At 37.1% G+C, this 27,990-nt stretch overlaps 2 protein-coding genes across 4 annotated transcripts; one reads left to right on the forward strand and one right to left on the reverse strand.

Moving 5' to 3' along the window:
• Positions 1-758: 758 nt before the first annotated feature.
• Positions 759-16,831, forward strand: LOC7467222 (E3 ubiquitin-protein ligase UPL1). The gene is made up of 17 exons (XM_024595687.2): positions 759-919; positions 1,088-1,232; positions 3,736-3,831; positions 3,916-4,122; positions 4,295-10,859; positions 11,029-12,098; positions 12,177-12,476; positions 12,591-12,795; positions 13,016-13,287; positions 13,375-13,652; positions 13,967-15,077; positions 15,160-15,306; positions 15,393-15,473; positions 15,555-15,780; positions 15,913-16,052; positions 16,308-16,414; positions 16,572-16,831. Exons 2-17 carry the CDS (start codon positions 1,137-1,139, stop codon positions 16,672-16,674), a joined length of 11,004 nt encoding a protein of 3,667 aa, XP_024451455.1. The 5' UTR covers positions 759-919; positions 1,088-1,136; the 3' UTR covers positions 16,675-16,831.
• A 3,035-nt stretch (positions 16,832-19,866) lies between these two features.
• Positions 19,867-26,536, reverse strand: LOC7467223 (kinesin-like protein KIN-14R). Of its 3 annotated transcripts, XM_024594547.2 has the most exons (20): positions 26,250-26,536; positions 25,819-26,123; positions 25,538-25,709; positions 25,368-25,438; positions 25,087-25,270; positions 24,899-25,008; positions 24,706-24,805; positions 24,552-24,638; positions 24,244-24,420; positions 23,445-23,721; positions 23,104-23,265; positions 22,712-22,927; positions 22,591-22,628; positions 22,021-22,184; positions 21,677-21,928; positions 21,529-21,594; positions 20,977-21,051; positions 20,800-20,874; positions 20,654-20,719; positions 19,867-20,544 (listed from the first exon to the last, which is right to left on the reverse strand). In XM_024594547.2, the coding sequence occupies exons 1-20, from the start codon at positions 26,320-26,322 to the stop codon at positions 20,071-20,073; spliced, it is 3,144 nt and encodes a 1,047-aa protein (XP_024450315.1). In that variant the 5' UTR covers positions 26,323-26,536; the 3' UTR covers positions 19,867-20,070. The 3 variants fall into 3 exon arrangements, with proteins under 3 accessions (XP_024450315.1, XP_052306129.1, XP_024450316.1); XM_052450169.1 differs by lacking the exon at positions 20,977-21,051; XM_024594548.2 differs by lacking the exon at positions 20,800-20,874.
• Between the last annotated feature and the right edge of the window lie 1,454 nt (positions 26,537-27,990).

Consider the following 27,990-nt stretch of genomic DNA (forward strand, 5'->3'; position numbering starts at 1 on the left):
AATCCATTGACTATGTGGTAGAAGAAGAATCTTGATTGTGTGAACACTTTAGAAAGGGATTTTTTTTAATTATAATTCTCTTTATAAAATAGCAAATTGAAAATACATAAAACTAATAAAGTATTTTAAAAGTGTATGAATATTTTTGCGTATAAAAATGTTTTTTCTTAAATATTTTTTTTATTTAATTTTTTTCTATCAATAATATAAAAAATAAATTTTAAAAACATTATTTTAATATATTTGTAAATAAAAAATATTTTAAAATATAACAATTACAAAACTACCAAAAGATTTCTTAACCGGCGTTTGAAAGATTAGCTTGAGTAATGTGTCAGCTCCCCTTGCCCAAGCACACACCCATCCCTCATAACCGTGTAAATTACAATTAAGTCCATACAGTTCCAGAAAATATTGAATCGGTCCCTATAGCTTCGAATATCATAATTAATCCCTTGACTAGCTTTAATTATGAAGAGTCTCTACTCATTAATAGATTTAGTTATAGGTTAATGTACAATTCACCTTTAAATGTATAATAAATAAAGAAAAAACTAAATAAAGGACTAAGTTAGAAACATAAATTAAAAATATATAGAATAAATTTAGATCTTTATAAAGCGAAGGGACTAAAATAAACAAATACTCACGAACAGTGACTACGTTATAATTTAGGTGTCCAAATCCAAAGACGCATCCTAATTACGCAATTCTGAGAGTATTATAAAACCAAGACAACCCTCCCCAACTCCAAACACACAAAACAAACTCAACCCCACACCACACCTCTCCTCTTTGCTCTGGGGTTTCGCCTCTCTCTCTCTCTCTCTGAAAATAAAAAAAGCAAGAAGAAGAAGAACAATCTCTCGCCTTTTTCTCTTAACTCCACTCTCTCCTCATGTGTATGCATCCTTCTCAGGTCACTCCCTCTCTCCTGATCTATTTTTTCTTTTCAGTTCTGTCTCTTTATTTACAACCAATCTAAGGGATTTCTTTCAGATTCTTCTCCGATTCCTTCTCTCCCCCAATTTCTGGCTTTATTTTGTGGTTTTGATTTTTATTTTTTCTAATTTTCTTAATATTGCAGTTGTAGTAGCAGTAGTTGAAAGGGTAGATTGTAATAAAGTGGAAGCCTAATGGCAACGATACGATCGAGTTTGCCATCGAGACTACGGCAGCTTTTGTCCGGTGATAGCATCATCGGTCCATCTATTAAATTAGACTCTGAAACTGTAAGCTTTTTATTTACTTATTTTTGTTTGTTTTGAAGTTTAATTTTTTTTACTGGTTTTTCTATCGGTTTTGAAATCTTAAGAACATATTAGGGTTTTGTGTTGGTTTTTTCGTTCTGTTTGATGATTATAGTGGGATTTTAATAAAGGGTGTTGCTCTATGGCTGTTTAATCAGTTTTAACTACAGTGACTGCATATTGACTTTGTGATTAAAGTCATAATTGCTGTTAGTGGTAGTTTTTATTTCTTGGTTTATTAGTAGGAGAGGAGGTTGCATATAATAAAATATATCTTTGGCATAGTCTCTGGCTGGTCATTTAAATTTAATTATTATTTGAATTTGAATATAGCTTAATGAGTTTGAATAGCTTTATGGGTTTAACAGGCTGATGTGGGGTTGGTTGAATCTGTGTGTCTAATTGTACCTGAGTGGATTTGAATAAAAAGTTCTAGTGGGGTCTAAAGTTTGGTCGAATTCCAGTAACAGAAAGATAACAAATGCTCTGCTTTTGCCCGAGTTTCTTCACAAGAATTTTTCTCCGAGGAAGTTTGTTCACATCAACTCATGAAAAGTACAATGAGTCTCTGCAGTCGAGCATCCCTGGTAATGGTGTTGTATAGGATGTGCAAGTAGCTATCCGATAGAAGGATATTTTAGTTCTGCTGCGGTTTGGACATTGAATGTGATACCTTATAGCGTATCTAGAAGTAACTGTCACCTAGAAGGGTGCTTAGTTTCAGTTTTATTCCTGTACCTCTAAGCAGTGGTATCTTCTTCCAGAGTGCATATTAAAAGCACAGATAGCATGCCATTTTGAATAATGAATAGTAGGTGGTTTGGCACTATAGAAAAATCCCCAATACTTGTTAAAGTGACTGTCCTTAATTTTTGAAAGAAATTGTGCATTTTAAGTTTTACATTGCCCAGATTGTTGTCTGTATATTCTCTGCAGACCAGTTGGTTGTATGTATTAACTGCTCTGACATGTGCACAATATTGTTAGTTAAGGATCTGCAATGCTAAATAATCCAATTTTTTCTTTTCTTATCTGGATAAAAAAAGAATATACTATTAGAAAGAATTGAATATGATCAAAATAACAAGCACAGAGCATCCTATGAAGAAAATAATATTACAATCAAGACGATATGGCTTACAAATACCACTGAATATCAGCTGTTGAATCAATCTACTGTGTCTGCTTAGGTTGCAGCTACTGGACCATTTTTCTGTATTGAGAACCTGTATACTCGAGCTCGGATTTGGTTTTATACCAAATCTTAAACCCTTTCCTTATCTCCAATGCCTTTAGATAATTTAAAATGATTGATTCTGGATATTCTTTTGAATTTTTTTGAACCTATTAACTTTCTTTTCATTAACTTTTGCCCACATCTGAATGCTATTGCACCGTTACATTAGTTATTGGTAGATTTCATTATTTCTTGTTTCATTATTTTGTTGCCTATTTTTCACAATGTTGCTTAAAATGCTATTGATGCTAAATAGCAGTGTATTCCTTGCGTCCTCATGATGTCATGAAGCATTATTATGGTATCTGAATCATATTTATTTGTAAATTTTGGATAGGTGGCTAACAATTTTTTTTCCTGAAAACCTATTGTACATATTACTTCGTTCCTTTTTGGTGAAGTTAAATTTTATTTAGATATTTTATGTTCATTGTCAGTTTTTCTTTGTTTCTTGAAGTGCGTAACTTCATATAGCAGTGTATTCCTTTTGTCATTGTAAAGTAACAAAATAATATCGTGATCTTTAAATCCTGCTTATATGTAAATTTTGATATGTTGCTAACCAAAATTTATGAAGATCAATGCGAATCCCTTCACTCATTTTGGTGAATTTTCAAAGTTCATAAATTCTTATTTTTTTAATCTATAGTTTTAATCTCAATGAAATCTTATATTGCATTTTATTATTCATTTTTCAACTAAAGGTTATATACTTCTTTGAGATACCATTTTCTGTCACAAGAATTTCTTTTCTTGGCTCCATTGTGGTAATTATTTATCAAGAAACAAATCACACCAGCCAATTCTAGGTCAAGCCACAAGAACTGACTCTTTAGTCTTTACCTGTATTTGTCAATAGGAGAATAAGTTGTTTTGGAACTATCTGGATACTCTCATTTAGTGAGAACTATTTGTTTTTTTATGCTACTATCAGAATTATAATTAATCCATTATTTATTTTGTATTGACGACTGGTGTCTTACTGCTAGTGTCGCATTCCTAACTATCTTTTTTGGATATGAAAAACCACTCTTCTTTGCTTTTTTTTTTACCTCAGTTTATTCGTAGGAATGATCTTGTTTAGTGCTATTACTCAGTTTTGAGTTTTCTGAGATAAGTTGCTTGCCATGCATCAGACACGAGGAGGGAGATTTGCCCCTCTAGAATCTTGGAGGATAATATATGTGGTGTTGCGTAGTTTGCACTGATTTGTTTTTCAAAAAGTCTGACCATGGTTTTTGTTTGCAGCCTCCTAAAATTAAAGCATTTGTTGACAAGGTGATCCAGAGTCCATTGCAAGATATAGCCATACCCCTTTCTGGCTTTCGGTGGGAGTACAGTAAGGTAAAGGCATTTTTTTGCTGCAGTACAAAGATTACTTGTTCTCCCCTTTTCTATTATATATCTTATTTGTTGCTTTAACTTCAGGGGAATTTTCATCATTGGAGGCCTCTGTTTCTGCATTTCGATACATACTTCAAGACATACTTGTCTAGTAGGAATGGCCTTTCATTATCAGATAATATTTCAGAAGATGATAGTCCATTTCCAAAACATGCGGTTCTTCAAATTTTACGTGTGATGCAAATAATTTTAGAGAATTGCCATGACAAGAGTTCATTTGATGGCTTAGAGGTATGTATCTGATTTGAGTCTTGCATTCTGCTCATAGGTGTTCGATGTTCACTTTTTTTAAGCCACCTGAAAATGTATGGATGTTGAAAGTTTGTTTGTATGCCTTTTTACTCTTTCAAAAGCTTCTGTAATGTTTGTTCTCTAATAAGCTTATATTGGTGACTTCCATCAGCATTTCAAGCTCCTTTTAGCATCCACAGATCCAGAGGTTCTTATAGCTACATTGGAGACTCTTTCAGCACTTGTTAAAATCAATCCGTCTAAGCTGCATGGAAGTGGGAAGTTGATTGGATGTGGCTCAGTAAACAGCTATCTCCTGTCTCTAGCACAGGGTTGGGGAAGTAAAGAGGAAGGCTTGGGCTTATATTCATGTGTTATGGCAAATGAAAGAACACAGGAAGAAGGGCTTTGTTTGTTCCCATCTGATGAAGAAAATGAACTGGACAAGTCTCAACACCGAATTGGCTCAACCCTTTATTTTGAATTGCATGGTCTGACTGCCCAAAATACTATGGAAAACAGTAGCAATACAACTTCTAGTTTGAGAGTTATACACACAGCAGACCTGCATTTACAAAAAGAAGATGACCTACAGTTGATGAAACAGTACATTGAGCAGTATAATGTACCTCCTGACCTTCGATTCTCATTACTGACCAGAATCAGATATGCTCGGGCTTTTCGTTCTCCTAGAGTGTGCAGGCTGTACAGCAGGATCTGCCTCCTCGCATTCATTGTGCTTGTTCAGTCTGGTGATGCGAATGATGAACTGACTTCCTTTTTTGCTAATGAACCTGAGTATACAAATGAGTTGATTAGGATTGTGCGATCAGAAGAAACTGTTCCTGGAACCATCAGAACTCTTGCAATGCTGGCCTTAGGTGCTCAGTTAGCTGCTTATACAGCATCACATGAGCGGGCACGGATTTTAAGTGGATCTAGCATCAGTTTTGCTGCAGGGAACCGCATGATTCTCCTGAATGTGCTTCAGAAAGCTGTTTTGTCGCTGAAGAACTCCAACGATCCATCCTCTCTTGCCTTTGTTGAAGCACTTCTTCAGTTCTATTTGCTCCATATTGTGTCATCCTCAGCTTCAGGGAGCAATGTTAGGGGGTCTGGAATGGTTCCTACTTTTTTACCACTTTTGGAGGACTCAGATCCCAGTCATATGCACCTTGTCTATTTGGCCGTGAAAGCCTTACAGAAGCTCATGGATTACAGCAGTTCAGCTGTGTCACTGCTTCGAGAATTGGGGGGAGTAGAACTTTTGGCACAAAGGTTACAGATAGAAGTACATAGAATTATTGGCTTGGCCGGGGAAATTGATAATTCAGTGACCATTGGTGAATGTTCAAGATTCAGTGATGATCATATCTACTCGCAGAAGAGGCTCATCAAGGTGCTTTTGAAGGCACTTGGGTCTGCCACATATGCACCTGCTGGCAATGCCAGATCCTTGAATTCCCATGATAGCTCCTTACCTTCTACTTTGTCACTGATATACAAGAATGCAGATAAATTTGGAGGTGACATTTATTACTCAGCTGTGACTGTTATGAGTGAGATTATTCACAAAGACCCAACTTGTTTTCCTGTTTTGCATGAAATGGGTCTTCCAGATGCATTTTTATCCTCAGTGTTAGCTGGAGTTCTTCCTGCCTCAAAGGCTCTTACATGTGTTCCTAATGGTCTTGGTGCCATCTGTCTTAATGCAAAAGGTTTAGAGGCAGTGAAAGAAACTTCTGCTTTACGGTTCCTTGTTGATATCTTCACCAGCAAAAAATATGTTTTAGCGATGAATGAAGCCATTGTTCCTTTGGCAAATGCAGTGGAAGAGCTTTTGCGTCATGTATCTTCATTGAGAAGCACTGGTGTTGATTTAATTATTGAGATTATTGATAAAATTGCTTCCTTCGCGGACAGTAACTGCTCATCATCAGGGAAAGTTGTTGGCAGCACTGCAATGGAAATGGATGCCGAGAACAAGGATAGTGAAGGGCATTGCTGTTTGGTTGGTGGTGTTGATTCAGGTGCAGAAGGAATCAGTAATGATCAGTTCATCCAGCTAGGTATTTTTCATATGATGGTGCTGCTTCACAGAACAATGGAAAATGCTGAAACATGTCGGTTATTTGTGGAGAAGTCAGGGATAGAATTTTTGCTGAGGCTTCTATTACAGCATAACATTGTCCAATCATCAGAAGGAATGTCTATAGCTTTGCATAGCACTATGGTTTTCAAGGGTTTTACCCAGCACCACTCTGCACCTCTGGCACATGCATTCTGTGGCTCCCTTAGGGATCATTTAAAGAAAGCTTTGACTGGATTTGGCATGGATTCTGGGTCCTTTTTGCTTGATCCCAGGACAATGCCAGATGATGGAATCTTTTCATCACTTTTCCTTGTTGAGTTCCTTCTATTTCTTGCTGACTCAAAAGAGAACCGCTGGGTAACTGCACTGCTAACAGAATTTGGAAATGGTAGCAAAGATGTTCTGGAGGATATTGGACGAGTGCAGCGAGAAGTTCTTTGGCAGATTGCTTTGCTTGAAGATGCTAAGCCTGAGGTGGAGGATGATGGCACTAGTTCTGCTGCTGAGTCACAAGAGTCTGAACTGGGCACAAATGAAACTGAAGAGCAACGAATTAACTCCTTCAGGCAGTTTCTTGATCCATTATTGAGAAGGACATCTGGGTGGAGTTTTGAATCCCAGTTTTTTGATCTTATAAATCTGTACCGTGATCTTGGTCGTGCTACAACTGGATTTCAACAAAGGCTAGGTACTGATAGTTCTATAAACCGGTTTGGATCTACTCAACATCCACGTCATACTGAATCTTCAGACACTGCTGGTGCTATCAGTAGGAAAGAATATGACAAACAGAGATCTTATTATAGTTCTTGCTGTGACATGGTGAGGTCGCTTTCTTTTCACATAACTCATCTGTTTCAAGAATTGGGAAAGGCAATGCTGCTTCCTTCTCGTAGGCGGGAAGATACTGTGAATGTTTCCCCATCTTCCAAGGTAGTGGCTTCTACTTTGGCTTCCATTTCATTGGATCACATGAGTTTTGGTGGTCATGTAAGTTCTGGATCTGAGGCATCTGTATCAACCAAGTGTCGCTACTTTGGCAAGGTTGTTGATTTCATTGATGGCATATTATTGGACAGACCAGATTCCAGTAATCCAATACTGTTAAATTGTTTATATGGACATGGAGTTGTTCAATCTGTTTTGACCACATTTGAAGCCACTAGTCAATTGCTCTTCACTGTTAACAGGACCCCTGCATCCCCTATGGAGACTGATGATGGGAATATAAAACATGACAATAAAGAAGAGGCTGATCATTCATGGATTTATGGTCCCTTAGCTAGCTATGGTAAACTTATGGACCACCTGGTGACATCATCATTGATTTTGTCTCCGTTTACAAAGAACTTGCTTGTGCATCCTCTGGTAAATGGAGTTATTCCTTTTCCACGGGATTCTGAAACTTTTGTTAAAGTGCTCCAGTCTATGGTGCTCAAGGCAGTGCTACCTGTTTGGACTCACCCACAGTTTGCTGATTGTGGTAACGATTTCATCAGTGCAGTTATTTCCATCATCAGGCATGTTTATTCAGGGGTTGAAGTGAAAAATGCAAACAGCAGCACGAGTGCCCGTATCACTGGTCCTCCCCTGAATGAAACAACTATTTCAACCATTGTTGAGATGGGTTTTTCCAGGTCTAGGGCAGAAGAAGCTCTGAGGCAAGTTGGATCAAATAGTGTAGAACTGGCAATGGACTGGTTATTCTCCCATCCCGAGGAAGCTCCAGAAGATGATGAACTTGCTCGCGCACTTGCCATGTCTTTGGGGAACTCAGAATCAGATGCAAAGGAAGATGCTGCAACTGCCAATAGCCAACAGCTTGAAGAAGAGATGGTCCAACTTCCTCCAGTCGAGGAGTTGTTGTCAACATGCACAAAGCTTCTGCAAGTGAAGGAGCCTCTAGCTTTTCCAGTTCGGGACCTCCTTCTGTTGATATGCTCACAGAATGATGGTCAATACAGGTCTAATGTCATCTCGTTTATTCTTGATCAAGTGAAGCAAAGCAGTCTGGTCTCTGATAGCAGAAATAATACCATGATATCTGCTCTTTTTCATGTTCTTGCCTTGATACTTCATGAAGATGCGGTGTCACGTGAAATTGCGTTAAAGGATGGTCTGGTTAAAATTGCATCAGATTCACTTTCACAGTGGGATTCTGGTTCAATTGACAAAGAGAAAAAACAGGTTCCAAAGTGGGTAACGACAGCTTTTCTTGCGATGGATCGGCTACTGCAGGTGGATCAGAAATTGACATCTGAAATTGTGGAGCAGTTGAAGAGGGATGATGTCAGCAACCAACAAATCTCAATCAGTATTGATGAGGATAAGCAAAACAAATTGCAATCTCCACTGGCGTCACCTACAAAGCACATAGATGTAGATGAGCAGAAGAGACTTATTAAGATTTCTTGCAGTTGTATCAGGAACCAGCTTCCATCTGAAACAATGCATGCTGTGCTGCAGCTATGTTCCACACTCACGAGAACTCATTCTGTAGCTGTTTGTTTTCTTGAAGCTGAGGGTGTGAGTTTGCTTCTTTCTTTGCCAACAAGTAGCCTCTTTTCTGGATTTGATAATATTGCTGCTACTATTATCCGTCATGTCCTTGAAGATCCTCAAACCCTCCAGCAAGCAATGGAAGCTGAGATAAGGCATAAACTTGTTACTGCTGCTAACCGACATTCAAATGGAAGGGTCACTCCACGCAATTTTCTTCTGAATTTAAGTTCTGTCATCTCTCGGGATCCAACAATTTTTATGCAGGCTGCACAATCTGTTTGTCAAGTTGAGATGGTAGGTGACAGGCCTTACATTGTGTTGCTGAAAGATCGTGAGAAAGATAAATCCAAAGAGAAAGAAAAGGAGAAGGAGAAAGCTTTGGAAAGAGAGAAACCACATGCTGGTGATGCGAAGGTTACTTTGGGCAGTATGAATACATCATCACCTGGGTATGTGCATGGGAAACTTCATGATATGAATTCAAAGAGTTCCAAAGCTCACCGAAAATCTCCCCAGAGCTTTGTACATGTTATTGAGCTTCTTTTGGATTCAATCAGCAGTTTTGTACCTCCCTTGAAAGATGATGTTGTGACTGATGTGCCATTATCCGTGGATATGGATATTGATGCTGCTGCAACTAAAGGTAAAGGAAAAGCAGTAGCCACTGTTTCTGAAGAGAATGGGACCAGTTGCCAAGAAGCATATGCAGTGCTTGCAAAGGTTGTTTTTATCCTAAAGCTTTTGACTGAGATTGTGCTAATGTATCCTTCATCTGTTCATGTGCTTCTTAGAAGGGATTCTGAAGTTAGTAGTTGCCGGGGCCCTAATCTTCAGAAGGGTTCCGCTGGTTTGTGTACTGGAGGTATATTTCACCATATTCTTCACAAGTTCATTCCGAGTTCTCGAAATATGAAGAAGGAAAGGAAAATAGATGGTGACTGGAAGAATAAACTAGCTACTCGGGCAAACCAGTTTTTGGTAGCATCCAGTGTTCGTTCTGCTGAAGCAAGGAGGAGGGTCTTTGCTGAGATCAGTGACATTTTCTGTGAGTTTGTCGATTCTTGTGATGGCTTTAGGCCACCAACCAATGATATGCAGACATATATTGATCTGCTAAATGATTTACTTGCTGCCCGTACACCTACTGGCTCATACATCTCCCCAGAAGCTTCTGCCACTTTTATAGATGTTGGTTTGGTTAGGTCTTTGACTCGAACTCTTGAAGTGTTGGATCTGGATCATACTGACTCACCTAAAGTTGTAACTGGGCTTATCAAAGCTCTGGAGTTGGTAACCAAAGAACATGTCAATTCTGCTGATTCTAATACTGGGAAAGGTGAGAGTTCAACAAAACCTCCTACAGAGAGTCAATCTGTCAGAACAGAGAATATTGTTGAGATTTCCCAGTCAACTGAAATGGGCTCACAATCCAACCATGATGCTATGTCAGCTGACCATGCCGAATCATTTAATGCCATCCAAAACCTTGGTCGATCTGAGGCTGTTACAGATGACATGGATCATGATCAGGATCTTGATGGAGGTTTCGCTCCTGCTACTGAGGATGACTTTATGCAAGAAACTTCTGAGGATATGAGGAGTCTTGAAAATGGCATGGATACTGTTGGGATAAGATTTGATATCCAGCCTCGTGGGCAAGAAACTCCGGATGAAGATGAGGATGAGGATGAAGAGATGTCTGGAGATGAGGGGGATGAAGTAGATGATGACGATGATGAAGATGACGAGGAGCATAATGGTTTGGAAGAAGATGAAGTCCATCACTTGCCACATCCCGACACAGATCAAGATGATCATGATATTGATGATGATGAGTTTGATGAGGAAGTGCTGGAGGAAGACGATGAAGATGAGGAGGAAGATGATGGAGTTATTCTCCGGCTGGAGGAGGGCATCAATGGGATAAATGTTTTTGACCACATCGAGGTTTTTGGTAGAGACCATGCCTTTGCCAATGATACTCTCCATGTTATGCCAGTTGAAGTTTTTGGTTCTAGACGTCAAGGGCGTACTACATCAATTTACAATCTTCTTGGTAGAGGTGGCGACAGTGCTGCCCCCTCACGACATCCCCTTTTAGTTGGACCTTCATCATCAAATTTGGGCCTTCCCAGACAAGCAGGTGTGTTTCAGTAGTTGGATTTTCATCTGCTGTAATATTAGTTATTGTTTTCATTTATTTCTTGCAAGTAATTGCCTGTAAGTGTGTGTGAAGTCATTGTGAGTTGATCTTAATTTCCACATCTTTATAGTTTTGAAATTTATCTTTCACATGATTTTGCATTTTCCAGAAAATGCCCGCGATATGGTTTTTACAGATAGGAACTTGGAGAGCACCTCATTACAGCTGGATACTATTTTCCGCTCGTTGCGTAATGGGCGTCATGGAAACCGTTTGAACCTGTGGATGGATGACAATCAGCAAAGTGGTGGATCTAATGTATCTGTTCCCACAGGCCTTGAGGAGTTGCTTGTCTCTCATTTGAGACAGCCAAACACTGAAAAACTCTCTGATCCAAACACATTGACAGGGGAGCCTAAACGCAATGGTGAGAACGTTCAGTTACAGGAACCAGAAGCAGACACGCACCCTGACATCCAAGTTGAAAACAATGCAAACCTTGAGGGCAGCAATGCACCAACTACCACTTCCATAACAATTGATGGACCTGGCAATGTTGAGATCGGACTGGCAGCAAGTGAATCTCACACACAATCTGTTGAAATGCAGTTAGAACAGAATGATGCTGCTGCCCGTGATGTTGAGGCAGTAAGCCAAGAAAGCAGTGAAAGTGGGGCAACTTTAGGGGAAAGCCTTCGGAGTCTTGATGTTGAAATTGGAAGTGCTGATGGTCATGATGATGGTGGAGAAAGGCAAGGTTCGGCAGATAGAATGCCTTTGGATCCACAGTCAACTCGGATAAGGAGAACGAGCATGTCTTTTGGAAATTCTACTCTTGCAACTGGGAGAGATGCATCTCTTCATAGTGTGACTGAGGTATCTGAAAATTCTAGCAGGGAAGCAGAGCAAGATGGTCCAGCTGTGGAACAGCAGATTGGTGGTGATACTGGATCTGGATCAATTGACCCTGCTTTCTTGGATGCCCTTCCTGAGGAATTGCGTGCTGAAGTCCTCTCTGCTCAACAGGGTCAAGTGTCACAGCCTTCAAATGCAGAACCACAAAACATGGGAGATATTGATCCAGAGTTCCTTGCAGCCCTTCCCCCAGACATCCGGGCAGAGGTTTTAGCACAACAACAAGCACAAAGACTTCATCAATCTCATGAACTGGAAGGTCAACCTGTTGAGATGGACACAGTCTCAATCATTGCAACATTCCCTTCAGATTTGCGTGAAGAGGTACATTTCTTCTTGTGCTCTGGTCATAAAATTTGTTTGGTATGTGATATAAACATATAACTATGTTTCCATCCTCAGGTTCTCCTAACATCATCTGATGCTATTCTTGCCAATCTCACACCCGCCCTTGTTGCGGAGGCTAACATGTTGCGAGAAAGATTTGCTCATCGTTATAGCAATCGCAATCTCTTTGGTATGTACCCTAGAAGTCGTAGAGGTGAGTCTTCTCGACGGGGTGAAGGTATTGGATACAGTCTGGAAAGAGCTGGGATTGCCTCCCGTAGGTCTATGACTGCTAAGCTTGTTGAAGCTGATGGAGCTCCTTTAGTTGAGACAGAATCTCTTCAAGCAATGATTCGGGTGCTTCGCATAGTTCAGGTACTCAGCAAGAATATATTTGCCTTTGTGCAGTACTCTCTCTTTTTTTTTTTTTTTCTTGATAGTGTGGACCATCTAGATTCTGATAATTGTACCAATTGCATGACTTTGTAGCCGCTGTATAAAGGACCACTACAAAGGCTTCTCCTGAATTTATGTTCTCATGGTGAAACCAGAGCTACTCTGGTAAAAATCCTGATGGATATGCTGATGGTTGATAAAAGAAGGCCTGCCAATTATTCAAATGTTGCTGAGCCATTGTATCGACTCTATGCTTGCCAGAGCAATGTGATGTATTCGCGTCCACAGTCTTTCGATGGTAAGATCTGTAATTTAATTTCTGTATCTTAACATTTTAAAAAAAATAGTTGCTATTTATTATTATTAGAAATCAAGACAATTATGATTCATCTGCTACATGCTTGAAGCTTTAGAGCTCTAATTCTTGATGGTGTATTCGAGGAGTTTCTGATTTTTATCTTGTGTTACTGGCGCATAGAGTAGTTAGTATATACATATAATTTGTTGTTTATTTATAGGAGTTCCACCCTTGCTGTCTCGGCGTATCCTTGAGATGCTGACTTACTTGGCTCGAAACCATCCCTATGTGGCAAAAATTTTACTTCAGTTTAGACTGCCGCTCCCTGCACTAAGGGAGACAGAGAATACTGAGCAGGCACGTGGCAAAGCTGTGATGATTGTAAGGGAAGATGATAGAAAGCAGCACGAGGAAGGATACATATCTATTGCCTTACTCTTGAGCCTCTTGAACCAACCTCTTTATTTGAGGAGCATAGCACATCTTGAACAGGTGATGCTTCACATAGTATTATGTTGGTTTTTAGATTGCTCATTGGACTGCAAAGTGGATATTGATTGACATGAATTCATTTTGCAGCTGCTTAACTTATTGGAGGTTATCATTGACAATGCTGAAAACAAAACAAGTTTATCAGATAAAACCGAGGCTGCCACTGAACAACCATCTGGCCCCCAAAATTCCAGTTCAGATGCTGACATGAATACTGAAGTTGGTGCTACCACTTTAGGCGTTGCTGGTTCATCTTCCGCCAAACCCACTTCTGGTGCAAATAGTGAATCAGATGCTCAAATCATACTGCTTAACCTGCCACAAGCAGAACTTCGACTTCTATGCTCATTGCTAGCACGGGAAGGGTATGATGTAACTTTAATATGCTTTTCCATGCCTTATGTGGTTCTTGTGCTCATTGATGTCAACAAATAGTTGTTTATTATCTTTCTGGCAAATTTTCTTGCATCATCTGCTGGTGTCATGCATGGACTAGATTTCATGGACTACAAGTCTTATTTTTATTTCCTCAGTATGGCTCAGCTGACAATTTGTTGGCTCAACAAATTTAATGGCTGTTTTTCTATTGTCTGCGATTAGTATCATCATTATTTTAGAGGTGTAGGATCTATTTTCACATATGCTCGGTGCCTTTGTCTTGACATGCTATGTTTCTCAGTTTGTCAGATAATGCTTATACTCTTGTGGCGGAGGTAATGAAGAAGCTGGTTGCCATTGCTCCAACCCACTGTCATCTATTTATTACAGAGCTAGCCAATGCTGTTCAAACTTTGACAAAATCTGCCATGGTTGAGTTACGCATGTTCGGTGAAGCAGTGAAAGCACTTCTCAGTACAACATCCTCTGATGGAGCTGCAATTTTGAGGGTTTTGCAGGCATTAAGCTCCCTTGTTACTTCACTAGTTGAGAAAGAGAAGGATCAGCATCTTCCTCCAGAAAAAAAGCATACTGCTGCTCTCTCTCTGGTATGTGACATCAATGCAGCTTTAGAGCCTTTGTGGTTGGAGCTGAGCACCTGCATAAGCAAAATAGAGAGCTATTCAGATTCTGCTCCTGATTTGCTACCGAGAACTTCTACATCTAAGACATCTGGTGTGATGCCTCCACTTCCAGCAGGATCACAGAACATCTTACCATACATAGAGTCCTTCTTTGTGATGTGTGAGAAGTTGCATCCTGCACAGCCAGGTTCCAGCCATGACTATAGTATTACAGTTTCTGAGGTTGAAGATGCGAGCTCATCTGCTGCCCAGCAGAAAACCTCAGTCCCTGGTTTGAAAGTCGATGAGAAACATGCTGCTTTTGTCAAGTTCTCAGAGAAACACAGGAAGCTGCTTAATGCTTTCATCCGTCAAAATCCTGGGTTGCTTGAGAAGTCTTTCTCACTCATGCTGAGGGTTCCGCGTTTTGTTGATTTTGACAACAAGCGAGCCCACTTCAGATCAAAAATAAAACACCAGCATGATCATCATCACAGTCCTTTAAGAATTTCTGTGAGAAGAGCTTACATTCTTGAAGATTCATACAATCAACTTCGCATGCGATCAACCATAGATTTGAAAGGGAGGCTGACTGTTCACTTTCAAGGAGAGGAAGGAATTGATGCAGGTGGACTGACGAGGGAATGGTACCAGCTGTTATCCAGAGTTATTTTTGACAAGGGAGCACTGCTGTTTACAACAGTTGGCAATGAATCAACGTTTCAGCCTAACCCAAACTCTGTTTACCAAACAGAACATCTATCATACTTCAAATTTGTTGGAAGAGTTGTGAGTACCATTTCTAGATGTTCTTGTTTGATTGCAATGTTGATTGTGTATTTTCTAAATGACTCTCATCCATGTCTGGCAGGTTGGGAAAGCACTTTTTGATGGTCAACTTTTGGATGTCCATTTCACTCGATCCTTTTACAAGCATATTTTAGGAGTTAAAGTTACATATCATGACATTGAAGCTATTGATCCTGATTACTTTAAAAACCTGAAGTGGATGCTTGAGGTATGCGCAATGGCAACCACCCCCCTAACCAACTATGTGTACACGCACTCTTTGAAACTTATTAGCCTACTCCTTCATGCTTGCAGAATGATATAAGTGATGTTCTGGATCTCACTTTCAGCATTGATGCTGATGAGGAGAAGCTTATACTGTATGAAAAAAATGAGGTAATGACTTTGCACTGACTTTGTAACCAAGACGTCATGGATGATGTTTTTTAATGATCAAGTTTGATGAACACAACGTAGGTGACGGACTATGAACTCATTCCTGGTGGGCGTAACATTAAAGTCACAGAGGAGAATAAGCACCAGTATGTTGATTTAGTTGCTGAGCATCGTTTGACAACCGCTATTCGTCCTCAAATAAATGCCTTCTTGGAAGGATTCACTGAATTAATTTCCAGGGAATTAATTTCAATTTTTAATGACAAGGAGTTGGAATTATTGATAAGTGGACTTCCAGATATTGATTGTGAGTTTTCCCCAATCTGTTGTCCTTGCTTGATTTATGACGATATTTTTTCATTCCCTACCTTCTATCCAAAAATTCTTGTGATATATGAAACAAGGCTCTAAAAGATTGTTCCTTGTTGATGTCTTCCAGTGGATGACATGAGGACCAATACTGAGTACTCTGGATACAGCCCAGCATCTCCTGTCATACAGTGGTTCTGGGAGGTTGTTCAAGGATTCAGCAAGGAGGATAAGGCTCGGCTTCTGCAGTTTGTGACGGGCACATCCAAGGTATTTTACTTACACTAGCATGTTATTTTGTCAGATTCATGCCTTAAGGTTCTCAACTTGTTTCTGACAACAGATTTTCTTGATCATTGACATCTCGATGAGATTGTAATATGCTTGCTAAAAAGTCTGCTTGGAAACAAATTCATAATCTTGGGGGATTGTTGTTGCATTCTTTTGATGCTTTAGATCATTTTCCTGGATAAAAATGAGGGAACTCTTAAGAGGTCTAAGAATGGTTCTTTCTACTTCTTCCAGGTGCCTTTGGAAGGCTTTAGTGCTCTCCAAGGAATCTCAGGTTCACAAAAGTTCCAGATACACAAGGCTTATGGGAGCCCTGATCACTTGCCCTCAGCTCATACTTGGTAATCTTGTATTACAGTGGCTTTTTTTTTTTTTGTTAAGATTATATGCAGTAATGATGTCTCTGGCTGCATTCCTTCACTTCACTCCCCCAATTTAAATTTTTGTTGATGGGGAAAATATACATGAGATTCTAACCTAACCAATTGATTCTTGCAGTTTCAATCAATTGGACTTACCGGAGTATCCTTCAAAACAACATTTGGAAGAGAGGTTGCTACTTGCCATTCATGAAGCCAGTGAAGGGTTTGGATTCGGTTAAGCTGTGGGGCCATTGCAGAAGTTATTGTAGATAATGTGTGTCACAGGCCATGATTAGAAAAGAATTCGGTGGCATTGAGATGTTGAGTTGAAACATGTTAATATACTGTACAGCCGTCCTATAATTGGCTATGGGAAATCCTTTGGCAGTTTTTCAATTTGCCAACCTGTGCTATTTGCTTGTGGTTTTCATTCTTACCTAAAATTTGTTTTGGGGCTTGTTCAGTGATTGTGGCCATTGCAGGTTTTCTCAACGAGTTGAACGCGATAATTGCAGCCAATTCCTGAGTGTTGGGGGAGGGCACCAGCTTCCATTTTATGTCGCAACTCATGCTCTCGAGGCACCGGGGCTGCAAAGTAATTGCATTGAACTTAATATATTAAAAATTCAATTTACTTTTACAGGATTTTGTGGTGGGTGGGCTGGTGCGGTCATGACGTTCGATTCACATCATAATAAATTTTCGGAAATAAACATGGCAGGGTTTAATAATTGAACATGTTTGGTTTCTGGAAAGGGAGGTGAAACTCAATTTCCTTGTTAGCAAGCTCAATTTCCTTCGTCATTAACACGGCAGTAGGACATGGATCAATGAAACTTTATTCTAAAAATTTCCTCGTAATTTTCTTTTTCCAAATTTACAAGTCATGGTCATCAGTTATTAACCTTAGCCCCGATCAAATGACAAGGAAATATAGAACGAAGAGTGAAAATCATAATAAAGAAACTAACCAATACTATCATCAAACTAAAGCTATCATGGCCAGGAATCTACCATAAAAAAAGTGATGAAATGTTGATGTATATGTCAACGTTAAAGTGGGCTGATATGGACTGGATCAAGTTTGCTGTATTCTCGATATTATAGAAGTTTTGGAAGTTTGTGTTCATATATAAATTTTAGTATGAAAGTGTGTTTTTGAGGTATTGTGGATATTGTAAAAGCTTTTGTTAAATGTACAGTGTAGTTTGGATGAAATTGGATACTTGGCGGAAAATAAATTTCATATGGGAGTGTAATCTAGTACAATGTGCTTATGTTATTGATGAAGCACGAATATATTATTTATATGGTAGTTAAAGTTGAGATAAACTAAGAATATACAAATACTCGTAGTAACTTGCATACCTTTATGCTTGAGTTAGAATGGCCATTGAATGAAGGAATGCTTGATTTTGGCCTAATAAAAATGTTTATAGGCTATCGTTGGGGAATTATAAGAGGAACAACTGAAGTGAAACCCAACTTGTCAAGAGCATATATGACAAGAGCTCTAGATAAGGGCTACCTCTTTGCCTATTTTTGTAATGATAGAATGCAAAGAAAAACTTACATGTATTGTGTACAAACTATTTATCATAAGAAATTATGTATTTAGAGTGAGAAATTGATATTATCAGAGGTCATGCCTTCAGGGCGGGGAAAACATTATCATCAGAGATTATGTCTTCGGGGTAGAAAAATGATATTATAAGAAATTATGCTTTTAAGATAAGGAAAATGATAGAAATGATTTCTTTGACGAAAAATGACATTAAAAAAGAATATGCATATGAGACAAGTAATATTATAAAATAAGAGTATGCCTTATTGGTGAGGACTAAAGAAGACATTAACTGAGTGAGTCACTTGTGTGGTTGATGACTAGTTATGTGATGATAATTTGTTAATAATGATAATATTAAAAAAATGAAATGAAATAAAAAATAATAGTTATATTGTAGTTTTAGGATAATAAAACATGTATGTGTATGATAGGATTTTATATTTATTTATTTATTGTCTACATTATTATATTTTTTATGATTATTTTTTTTTAAGAAATGTATAGTTTTGTTTAGGTAGGATTTTTATATATGCTATTTATATTATGTAAATAAACTTGATGTATGTAAATTTAATTAAACTTAATCTTTTGAACGTATAAAAAAGAAAATACTGATTTTTTTATATATTGTGAAATATATTCCCTGAAATATTATACATATGTCTGCATATATACTATGATACATGTGTTATATTGGTATAAATGGTTAGAGTGGAATGTATGTATGAGGCCACGTTGGTTTGTGATGATTGTGAATGGAAATTGATGAGTTGGATGTCCAAGACTACCCATATATATCTGTGCAAAATTGAAAATTTAGAGAAGCTTACGAATAGAGGAAACTTTGCCACTTTTTTTTTTAAAAAAAAATGAATAAACTTATTAACTTAAATGGAAAATCATTTGCATGTTGATATGCATATATAATGTAATTCGAGTGATACAAGTTATGATAAAAAAAAATAAAAATTGCCCCAACTTTTACTCATAAGTGCCTATCAAGAAATATGAAATCATATTAAAAAAATTATGGGATGTTACAATTTGACACAAAATGAAACAAGGAGCAAACTATATATATATATATATATTGTAATTATCCCTTTTTATTAACATTTTCCTCTATATCAATTTATCTTTTTTATTTTCATTAATCTTATATATATAATAAAATATATCATAAATTTATTTTGAATTTCGATTAGTGATTTTATTAACATTCTTATATTTTTCTTGTCCCTATAGTATCGATACACTGTGTCTATTAGGCTCAATTCACAGAGTTCATAAATTTATTTTGAATTTCGAATAGTAATTTTATTTGGGTTTCTCGGGAAACTTTCAATCTATGATCTTCCGTTGTTCATTTTTGAAATCTAGCAAAGAATAAAAATAATCTCAAAATTGTTGTAGAGCGATTCACATATAACCATATTAAGAATGCAAAAGGCATGCACTTGAGGGTCTAGCTGCTGTGATCAATCGTGTGACTTGTTCCGCCCCCGTCCCGGGTTCGATCCTCTATGTGCACGCCTGTCACCCCCGCGGTGCCTTACCTGCTCCTGGGCTTGCAGGATGTCCAGTGGGCCGTGGGGAATAGTCGTGGTGCGCGTAAGCTGGCCCGGACACCCCACGTAAATCAAAAAAAAAAAAAAAGAATGCAAAAGGCACTGCTCTATTTAATAATAATAATATTATTATTATTTTAATGAAGATATACAGTGCTCATGTCAACCACAATCAAGATTGGATTGCATTTTTTTTTTATTATTATTATTATTTTGTAAATACCTTGAACTGTTACAAATGAATGGTTTTGAAAGATCTAATTTAATATGTTAAAAACACCACCGAAAAAGAATAGTAAAAAAAATCCACACACTTCTTTTCACATATATCTTGACATGTGTTTTCATTAAATCACTTTCATTTCTCTAAATGAGAAATTGCAAGTACATTCGAACGACCTTCACCTAATCTATGTTCTGCTAACATATAAGAAAGAGCTTGAAAAGAATCATCACTGGCAGTTTTACAAATCACATCAGCTGGAAAGGCAATAAAACTTTCACCTCAACCAAACTTTGAATTTGTTATCTCTTGCTCCTGCACCTTGATCTTTGTTGATTCTGTTTGCAGTATTGGAGGTTGTCTTCTGAGCACCACGAATTGATTTTGTACTTGTTGTAATCTTTGCCGATGCTCTAGAAGAGTCAAGATGCTTTGCCTTGCTTGATTCAGATGGCAATCTCTTCTTCTCGAGCGAAGAAGCTGATATCAAGAAATTATTCTCCATCCCTCTGCTCTTAATGTCTCCTTTCCTCCTCAATTCACGGAGGGATGTATTTCCATGGAGTAAGCTAGGTTCTTGGTTTATTGTTCGGTTCGTGGAGTTTAAGCTTTTTTGACCAAGTGGATCAACGTCATATATGTTTTCCATTCTTGACAAAACTGGAGTGGCTTCTGACTTTTCAGCAGAGGGTGGCCTTGGCAAACAATCTCCTTGTTCATGTTGTCTTAGCCCTTCTCCAAGAACATTGATCTACGTAAATCATAGCAAAAAAATAATTATTACATCGTAATGGCCAGAACTTTTTACAAAAATTATATAGAAACATACATAAAAGAAAAAAAGAAGAAGAAAGAAAAACCTTGTGTTGAAGTGACTGAGATTCGGAATTTTCTTTCTCCCATAGTTTGTTTTCAGCTTCCTTCAACTACAACACAACAAAAATGGTGTTAACCGTGTGCTAGATTGGTGGATTTTCATAACAGCAGACAACAGTGCAAGCAGCACCTTTTGTTGGAGACTCTTTGTATGAAGCTCGAACTCCTGTGTTCTCTCTTTCATTCTGTTTTCAAGCTCCTTGACCTGTATAGCACAAGAAAAATAACTATTCCAACTTCCAGCACCTAAAACTCCCTATCAGTCTGACAACAAAATGAAGAGTGCAGACAACAGTGTAAGCAGCACCTTTTGTTGGAGACTCTTTGTATGAAGCTCGAACTCCTGTGTTCTCTCTTTCATTCTGTTTTCAAGCTCCTTGACCTGTATAGCACAAGAAAAATAACTATTCCAACTTCCAGCACCTAAAACTCCCTATCAGTCTGACAACAAAATGAAGAGTGTTTCCTTTTTTATTCACAACATAAAAAATCAACGTATAATTGACAAAAGGAATCACAAACATAATGAGTGGCATTGTTCAAGTAAATATTTAGTACACAAAAGTGCTGCTGATCAATCCCTGTCATCACGTTGAAATCCAGTAAATGTAGATTAAAATGAACCATCATGATTAGAGGAACAACATTATTTGAAGATCCACTAAATCTAAGACCTCCATTTTTCAGGTATTAGTGCTCAGCGTCTGCCAGTGGGGGATTGGTGGGAAATTGGTGTCTCAAACCCAAGATAGCGGGGACTGCATTCAACCACTTCGATGTACCTCTCTTGTCCTAAAATATTTACTCATGCAGTTACACGACTTCAAAATTTTATATTGTAAGTTAAGATTGTAAAAACCTTGCAATGAAGATTCATAGACGCTGCTTCTTCCTGCTCTTTCAGCTTCTTCTCAAGCTCGTTGACCTATGAAAGGCATCGGAGTCAATTGCCAGATTTATTACTCAAAGAAACAATATGAAGTAAAACCGTTTATCTAACAAGAAACCTTCTGCTGGAAATCTGAGCAAATTTCTTCCTTTTCCTTCTTTCCTTCTGAAAGTTGTAACAGCTGCTTCTCTAGCTGTCTGCATAACTCTGTCTTTGATGCAAGTTGACTCTCTAGTTCATTGACCTTTTCCTGTTGGTTTTTGAAAAGCTGATCCTTGACTTTGGCCTTACCTTCTACATTTTGAAAACCCTCTTCTAGCTTGCGCATGGCATCATCTTTAGATCTCAATTCTTGCTTTGCTTTGTCAAGCTTCAAAGAATTCACAAAAATAATAAAACCTAGTTGATCATCCTTTCCTTTCATCAATGTAATAAAATGTCTGTTACTATCTGTAAACTTACCATTGTTTTGAACTTTTGAAGCTCACCCATATCAATCTGCTTCTTCGCAGGACCCAACTCAACCCCTCGAACCCGAGTTGCGAAGTTTAGAGAACTCAGAGTCTCTCCTATGTCATGCTCAGAAGGGCTGATTTGCACTAACATAAGGGTTTTCGAATCACCTCCTGGAAAACATGAAGGTTTAGGATGATTATTAATATTATTATAATATAAAAGTCTTAAGCATTTGAATAATTTTAAGTAGAGTTCTGACAAGAAACCACTGTATAGTGTATACACCATATATTTTACAGTTATTTCAATGCTCTTTTACTTGTCAACGATGGAAACATACAAACTTAATGCATCTATTGTATTCTATGTTCTAAGCATTATGTATCCCCCTTGTATCATTGTCTGTGATGCATCATTTGCTATAATCGCTCCTTTTGCTTGGAATAACTCATTTTAAAAACAAAAATTATTACTTTGATATGTTGTCATGAGTAAAAGAATATTTGCGATGCTAATAGCTGATATATTAGAGGTTCTGGTACTGGATACGAACTTGTATTTCTTGTAGCTACTTACCCAACGAATCCTGGAGTAAATGTGTGAGCTTCGAGTTTCTGTCAAAAACCAAAAGAGGAAGTCAGAATAATTTAATTTGCAAGCCATATTTGAATATTACACATCAAGATTCAAAGGGAACCTGTATGGAATATGACTACTCTTATTTGCCAAACAAGAAATAACATCCCCAAGAGCTGAAAGTGATCTGTTTATATTTTGAGCTTCCTTGAGTCGTTCCCCTTGAACCTCTGTTTTTGCCAGCCTCTCACTGCCTGCCAAGTCCACAAGCCATAGCTTGCTCATAGTGCACTCATCATTTACCAAGTTCTTTGCTCTGACCATTGTGCAAAGCATGCTAAACACATAAGAATATGGTAATGTCAATATATACGTAAATTTAACATTTTATTCTGTTAACATAAAGCTTGATAGTAAAGAAATGAATTGCAGTAAAAATAAATATCGAGAGAGTTCCATCAATGAACACTTAAAACTTAAGCATGGCAAAACCAAGTTCAGATAGGCACTGACCAATGAGATCGGCTACTACGTTCATTCACATTGTTTGACCCCACGGCCCTTGCATTGCTTCCAGCCTGCAAAACATCCCAGGCCTGCTTAATATTCTCGACCTTTGCTTCAACTATCCCCGGAACATGCTGGACCCCATCAGATACTTGTTTTATATCCAACCTAAAACACAAATATATTCTTAGACGAGATCTTGTTAATTTGACAATTGCATGGAGAAAACAGCCATAGAATATTAGTATGATCAAATTACAAGGCCAAATTCCTTCTCAACCATTTTTTTTTTTTTTAAATTGAAAGTTTCGAGTAATCAAACGAAATTTGTAGGACAATGATAATACCTCTTTGTTGTTGTTGTTGAGGTGGCTAGCAAGTCTCTGATTTGCTCATTGTAAACTTCAAGTACGCTAACAGAAATGTCATATGTGACAGTTTCTTTCCTTTGCTGAGCAATTTTAAATAATTGATGTAAAGTTCGGTAGTTGACTCCTCGGTTTTGCTTGGTACCTTCCATAGTGAAAGTCTTTCCGGTTCCAGTTTGCCCGTATGCAAATATGCAAACATTGTAACCATCTAACACGGAGGTCACCAGAGCAGAAGCATCCGCGAAGACATCAACTATTTTAGTTTAAAAAACAATAGTCAACATGTGAACCTTTTCGTTTCACCCTAAGAAAAATAAAATGAATAAATAAATGTCCACTATTTTGTCGTCCAAAACTAACCAAACTACAAGTTACATAGTTTTGAAGGACATTTCTCCGAAGGTGCTCTGTTCAAATTCAATAAAAGGCTGGTCATCACTTCTTCTCTCCATCAGAAAAATAAGGTTCTTATGCTTACTATTGAACTTATTGAAGAGATAAACTATTGAAGTGATCATCAGAAAGACTAGTAAAACTAGGTTGCACCTGGAAAATATAAATGCCTTCAAAAATAGATAATGTATAATAAAAGAAGCATTCACTGTGTGTATTGTTGAAGTTCAAAAGGAGTTTTTCAGAGAAACAAGAAATCTTTTACTATAAACATCAACCAAACCAGTAGTAGTGGATTACATGTCACAAAACCCAAGCACTGTTCAGTAAGTTGACAGTTGAAAAAAAGAAAGAAAAGAAAAGGCATTTCAGAGGTGCATGCCTTGATCGTCCTTGGGAGCGTAGACTCGATCAAATTTGAAATTTTTCTTAGTGGAGCCATTTGTAATTACTGTAAGATCACCATCCTTAGCAGCACTAAAATCTACCACTGTTTGACAGCCAATTGACATCTCCTCCTTAGTCAACGGGCGGCACCTACAGAACACTCTTATGTTCCCTGAGATATTAAATAATAATAATAAAAAAAGAAGCAGAAGCAGAAGCAGAAGCAGAAGAAAAGAAAAAAACTTAGAATGGTTCAATCAAGAAAGAGAAAAAATGAACCCGAGTTTAGAAGATTAAGTATACCCTTTGCCTCCAGCGCTTGGTTATAAAGCTTCTTACTCTTTGCCTGCTCTTCATTTAACTTCAGTTTGAGGTCTTCATGTTGCGCAACTGCAATTCAGAAAAATCTTACAATTTTTTGTCTATCAATTTAATTTTACAGTTGATGCAAGATTACCTATGTCTCGAACTGCAATTATCATCTTGTTTAATTCAGGAATTGTATTGGCACACGCATGAGCATCATGGAAGAGTTGCGAGTGCTCTATCTTCATCATCTACAAATGGATCAACAGATGGTATTATCACAGATATACAAATTGATTTCCAAACATTTCCACGTAACATTTGTCATTCAAAAAGTAATTTACCTTTATTTTCTTTTCAAAATCATCAATGGCTGCAGCCCACAGTTTCTTATCACACTCATATCGTCTAGAAACATCTCTCAATTCTGCCTTTTGCTTTTGCATGGCTTGATCTAAACAAACATCAAAACCTGGTCAGTGTCGCTTCAGTTTCTAGTAACAAGCCTCAAATCAAATTGGGTCTATCTTACCTAATTGCATATTTCTGAAGAACCTGTTGTCAAGTTCCATCCTAATCTTCTCGAGTTCCTCGTTCGCCGCAGTCAGTGACATCCAGGCCTCGTGGCATTCATCTGTCTTGAGTTGGCATTGAGCCTTCAATTCCTCTATCTTCTTTTCATACCTCGCTAAAGAGTTCGTCCTCATAACTCTATTCTGCAGTCCACATCAATTTAAGGCTAAGTTTAAGCAAAAACTCAAGTCTTCACTTCAAATTTCAAAAAACTACCCGTCAATACAAATTGCATCTCACCTGATCAGATGAAACTTTTACTTCAGCGGCGCAATTGTTACACAGTGAAAGCTCCTGTTTAACCGAAGATTCTGCATTCAATTTATAAGATAGGAAACACCTGAGACTCGTAAGCGAACCTATAAGGACGGACCAATATGGCAAATATAAAACGGAAACGATAGCTTTACTTGGCAATTCTGTCGCCTGCTTTATATAGATCCCGCTAACTATTGGGCTCCCTACAACCCCATCAAACCTCATAAAAATCACCCCATCTTCCCCGACAGAAACCCTAACATCCACCACTTGCAACGGTTTGTTGTCACCAACAATAGAGTACACATCAAGCTCTGATATAACCTGCCATTTTTTATTTATTTTTTTAAAAAAACTTTCTCGTTTTAAAACAAATAAATTCATTAAAAAAAAAAGAGGAGAGAGAGAGAGAGAGAGGACTGAGTGCACTTGCCTTCTCTTCTTGAATAAAGACATCAAAGACTCTCATTCCCTTAGGACCGTTAGTGTAAACTATCTCTGCAAAATGAAGATCAACCAAATACTCTCCAGCCGGCATGTCATTGAACTTGTAACTCAAGTTGGTACCAAACCTTGCTGATTGATAAACAGAAGGTATATCACCACCATTGATTATGCTCTCATCTGTTCTTATAACATCTCCACCTTCAAAACAGCAATCTTTCTCAATATCAAGATTGATATCCCCCTCTTTCTTTATAGCCCCGCCTCCCGCGTTTACAAATATAACTGGCCTCTCTGTTTCAAGAAACACAAAAACTCATGCTTATACATTTAATCTTGAAGTTTATTGTCAATAATACTTGTAACATTTAAGAAGGCAAAAGGAATGTTTAGTATTCATTAAAAAAAGTAAAATAAAACCTTTGAAATTATTGGTGTTTGTTAACCCTGACTGGATCGATCTCGAACCCGAAACGCACAGCATGGAATCCATGAAATCTTGGCCGTCAATTGGGAAAGTGCCTATCTTCTTGTTTGCGGGATTTTGGTCACGAGTGGTGTCTTTTAGGGTTAGAATTTCTGGGATCTGAGAGAGAATTCTGTATAGTCTGTTTGTTTGGAAGAAGAGAAAAAGGAAAGAGAGCTTGGAGCGTGTTTAATTTGTTATGTTATGCGCTTTCCTTTTCCGCTCGTGCTGATGAGGAAGGGAGATCTTAGGTTTTCAAAATTCAAATTTATATGACCGTTAATTATTACTCTTTTAATTAGTGGGCCGTGGATAAGAGGGTTAGCGACCCGGCCCCAAAATTATACTTCCTTTCCTTTTCTGTTTTTTTTTTTTTTTAATAAGGTAAAATTATAATAATCCCCTATGAAAATTTGAAGGCGGCCAGGAAAATAGTCTTATCCTATAGTTATTTTCTGGGTTCATCTTAAAAAAAAAAAAACAAACACAAAAAAAAAAAATTAAATCTATAATCACTAAAAATGATAAAAATATTTTTATTCAAAGTTTTTCCTTTCTGATTTTATCTATTTTTTAAAAAAAATATTAATAAAATAATTAATAAGATATCACTAATTACTCTTTAAATACTATAAAATTTCTTACCTGCTTGAAACAAAATGAAATTACATGTATCATTAAATTTTTTGAAAATAGTTAAATTAAAAATACATTAATAATTCGAGAAAGAAAGTTAAAAAAAACCTAAATTGAACAAAACTAAACAATGAATTTTATATTGCTCATTCACTAAATTAAATAATTATCATATCCATTCATGTTTTGATAAATTTTTTTGTTAATTTAAATAGTAATTAAGAATTCTTGGAAATAAAGTATAGTTTTTTAATATTTTTTAAATGTAGACTGTGTAGAGGGGTTTATCATAATCTTAATTTTTTAATAGTTTTTATAATTCCATAATAAATAAAAGAGGCTGATGTGATGAACTCCGTAAAACAAAATCCAATTTTTACCTACACCATAGAATAAATAAATTACACTATCAAATTACATGTTTATTGAGTGTTTTTTTTTTAAAAAAAAAGGGTGGGGGGGGGGGGTTTTTGATAATTTGGTAGTATATTATTCTACAAACGCTAAGTAGAGTTGGGTAACTAGGAATTGAAAATTAAGATGATGTTATTGTAGACTTACATAGAACTTTATTAGTATCAAAGTATAGGATCAGATCACCATAAATCATGATGTTTGGCTAGCCATAGTTGAGGACATATTATTTTATAAACAATAGTCATTTTTTTTTGGCACTCCTTATTTGTTTCTCTGCCTGTTTGAGAGTGTAATTGTGATTGTTTTTCAAAATATTTTTCACTTGAAAATGCATCAAAATAATATTTTTTTTATTTTTTAATAATCATTTTGACATCAGCACTTAAAAATAATTTGAAAACATCAAAAAACTATTAATTTGAAGCAAAGAAAAAAATAAAAAAATTTTAAATTTTTTTAAAAGCACTTTTAAAATACAAAAACAAAACGCTTTTTAAATGTTTGTGTTTTTTTTCTATTGTTTTATTTGTTTGGAGATTCAAACCATTTATTGTTGCCATTGCTGGTTCCCCTGCCTATATTCATAGTTTTTGTTTCTCAGGTGAGGTCTTGCTCTCTTTTTTTCTTTATAAGTTGTTGTTA

This window comes from Populus trichocarpa, chromosome 2 (assembly GCF_000002775.5).
Source record: "Populus trichocarpa isolate Nisqually-1 chromosome 2, P.trichocarpa_v4.1, whole genome shotgun sequence".
In the NCBI taxonomy this organism is placed as follows: domain Eukaryota; kingdom Viridiplantae; phylum Streptophyta; class Magnoliopsida; order Malpighiales; family Salicaceae; genus Populus; species Populus trichocarpa.

What these genes read in the sequence shown, in the direction of transcription:
- LOC7467222 (XM_024595687.2), top strand. Translation starts at nt 1,137, where the DNA reads ATGGCAACGATACGATCGAGTTTGCCATCGAGACTACGGCAGCTTTTG. An exon ending in TCAAATTTGTTGGAAGAGTT is followed by an intron (nt 15,078 to 15,159) that starts GTGAGTACCATT and finishes CATGTCTGGCAG; the next exon opens with GTTGGGAAAGCACTTTTTGA. An exon ending in TACTGTATGAAAAAAATGAG is followed by an intron (nt 15,474 to 15,554) that starts GTAATGACTTTG and finishes AACACAACGTAG; the next exon opens with GTGACGGACTATGAACTCAT.
- LOC7467223 (XM_024594547.2), bottom strand. Translation starts at nt 26,322, where the DNA reads ATGGATTCCATGCTGTGCGTTTCGGGTTCGAGATCGATCCAGTCAGGG. An exon ending in TAAAAGTTTCATCTGATCAG is followed by an intron (nt 25,271 to 25,367) that starts GTGAGATGCAAT and finishes TGTGGACTGCAG; the next exon opens with AATAGAGTTATGAGGACGAA. An exon ending in CCAAGCGCTGGAGGCAAAGG is followed by an intron (nt 24,421 to 24,551) that starts GTATACTTAATC and finishes TTAATATCTCAG; the next exon opens with GGAACATAAGAGTGTTCTGT.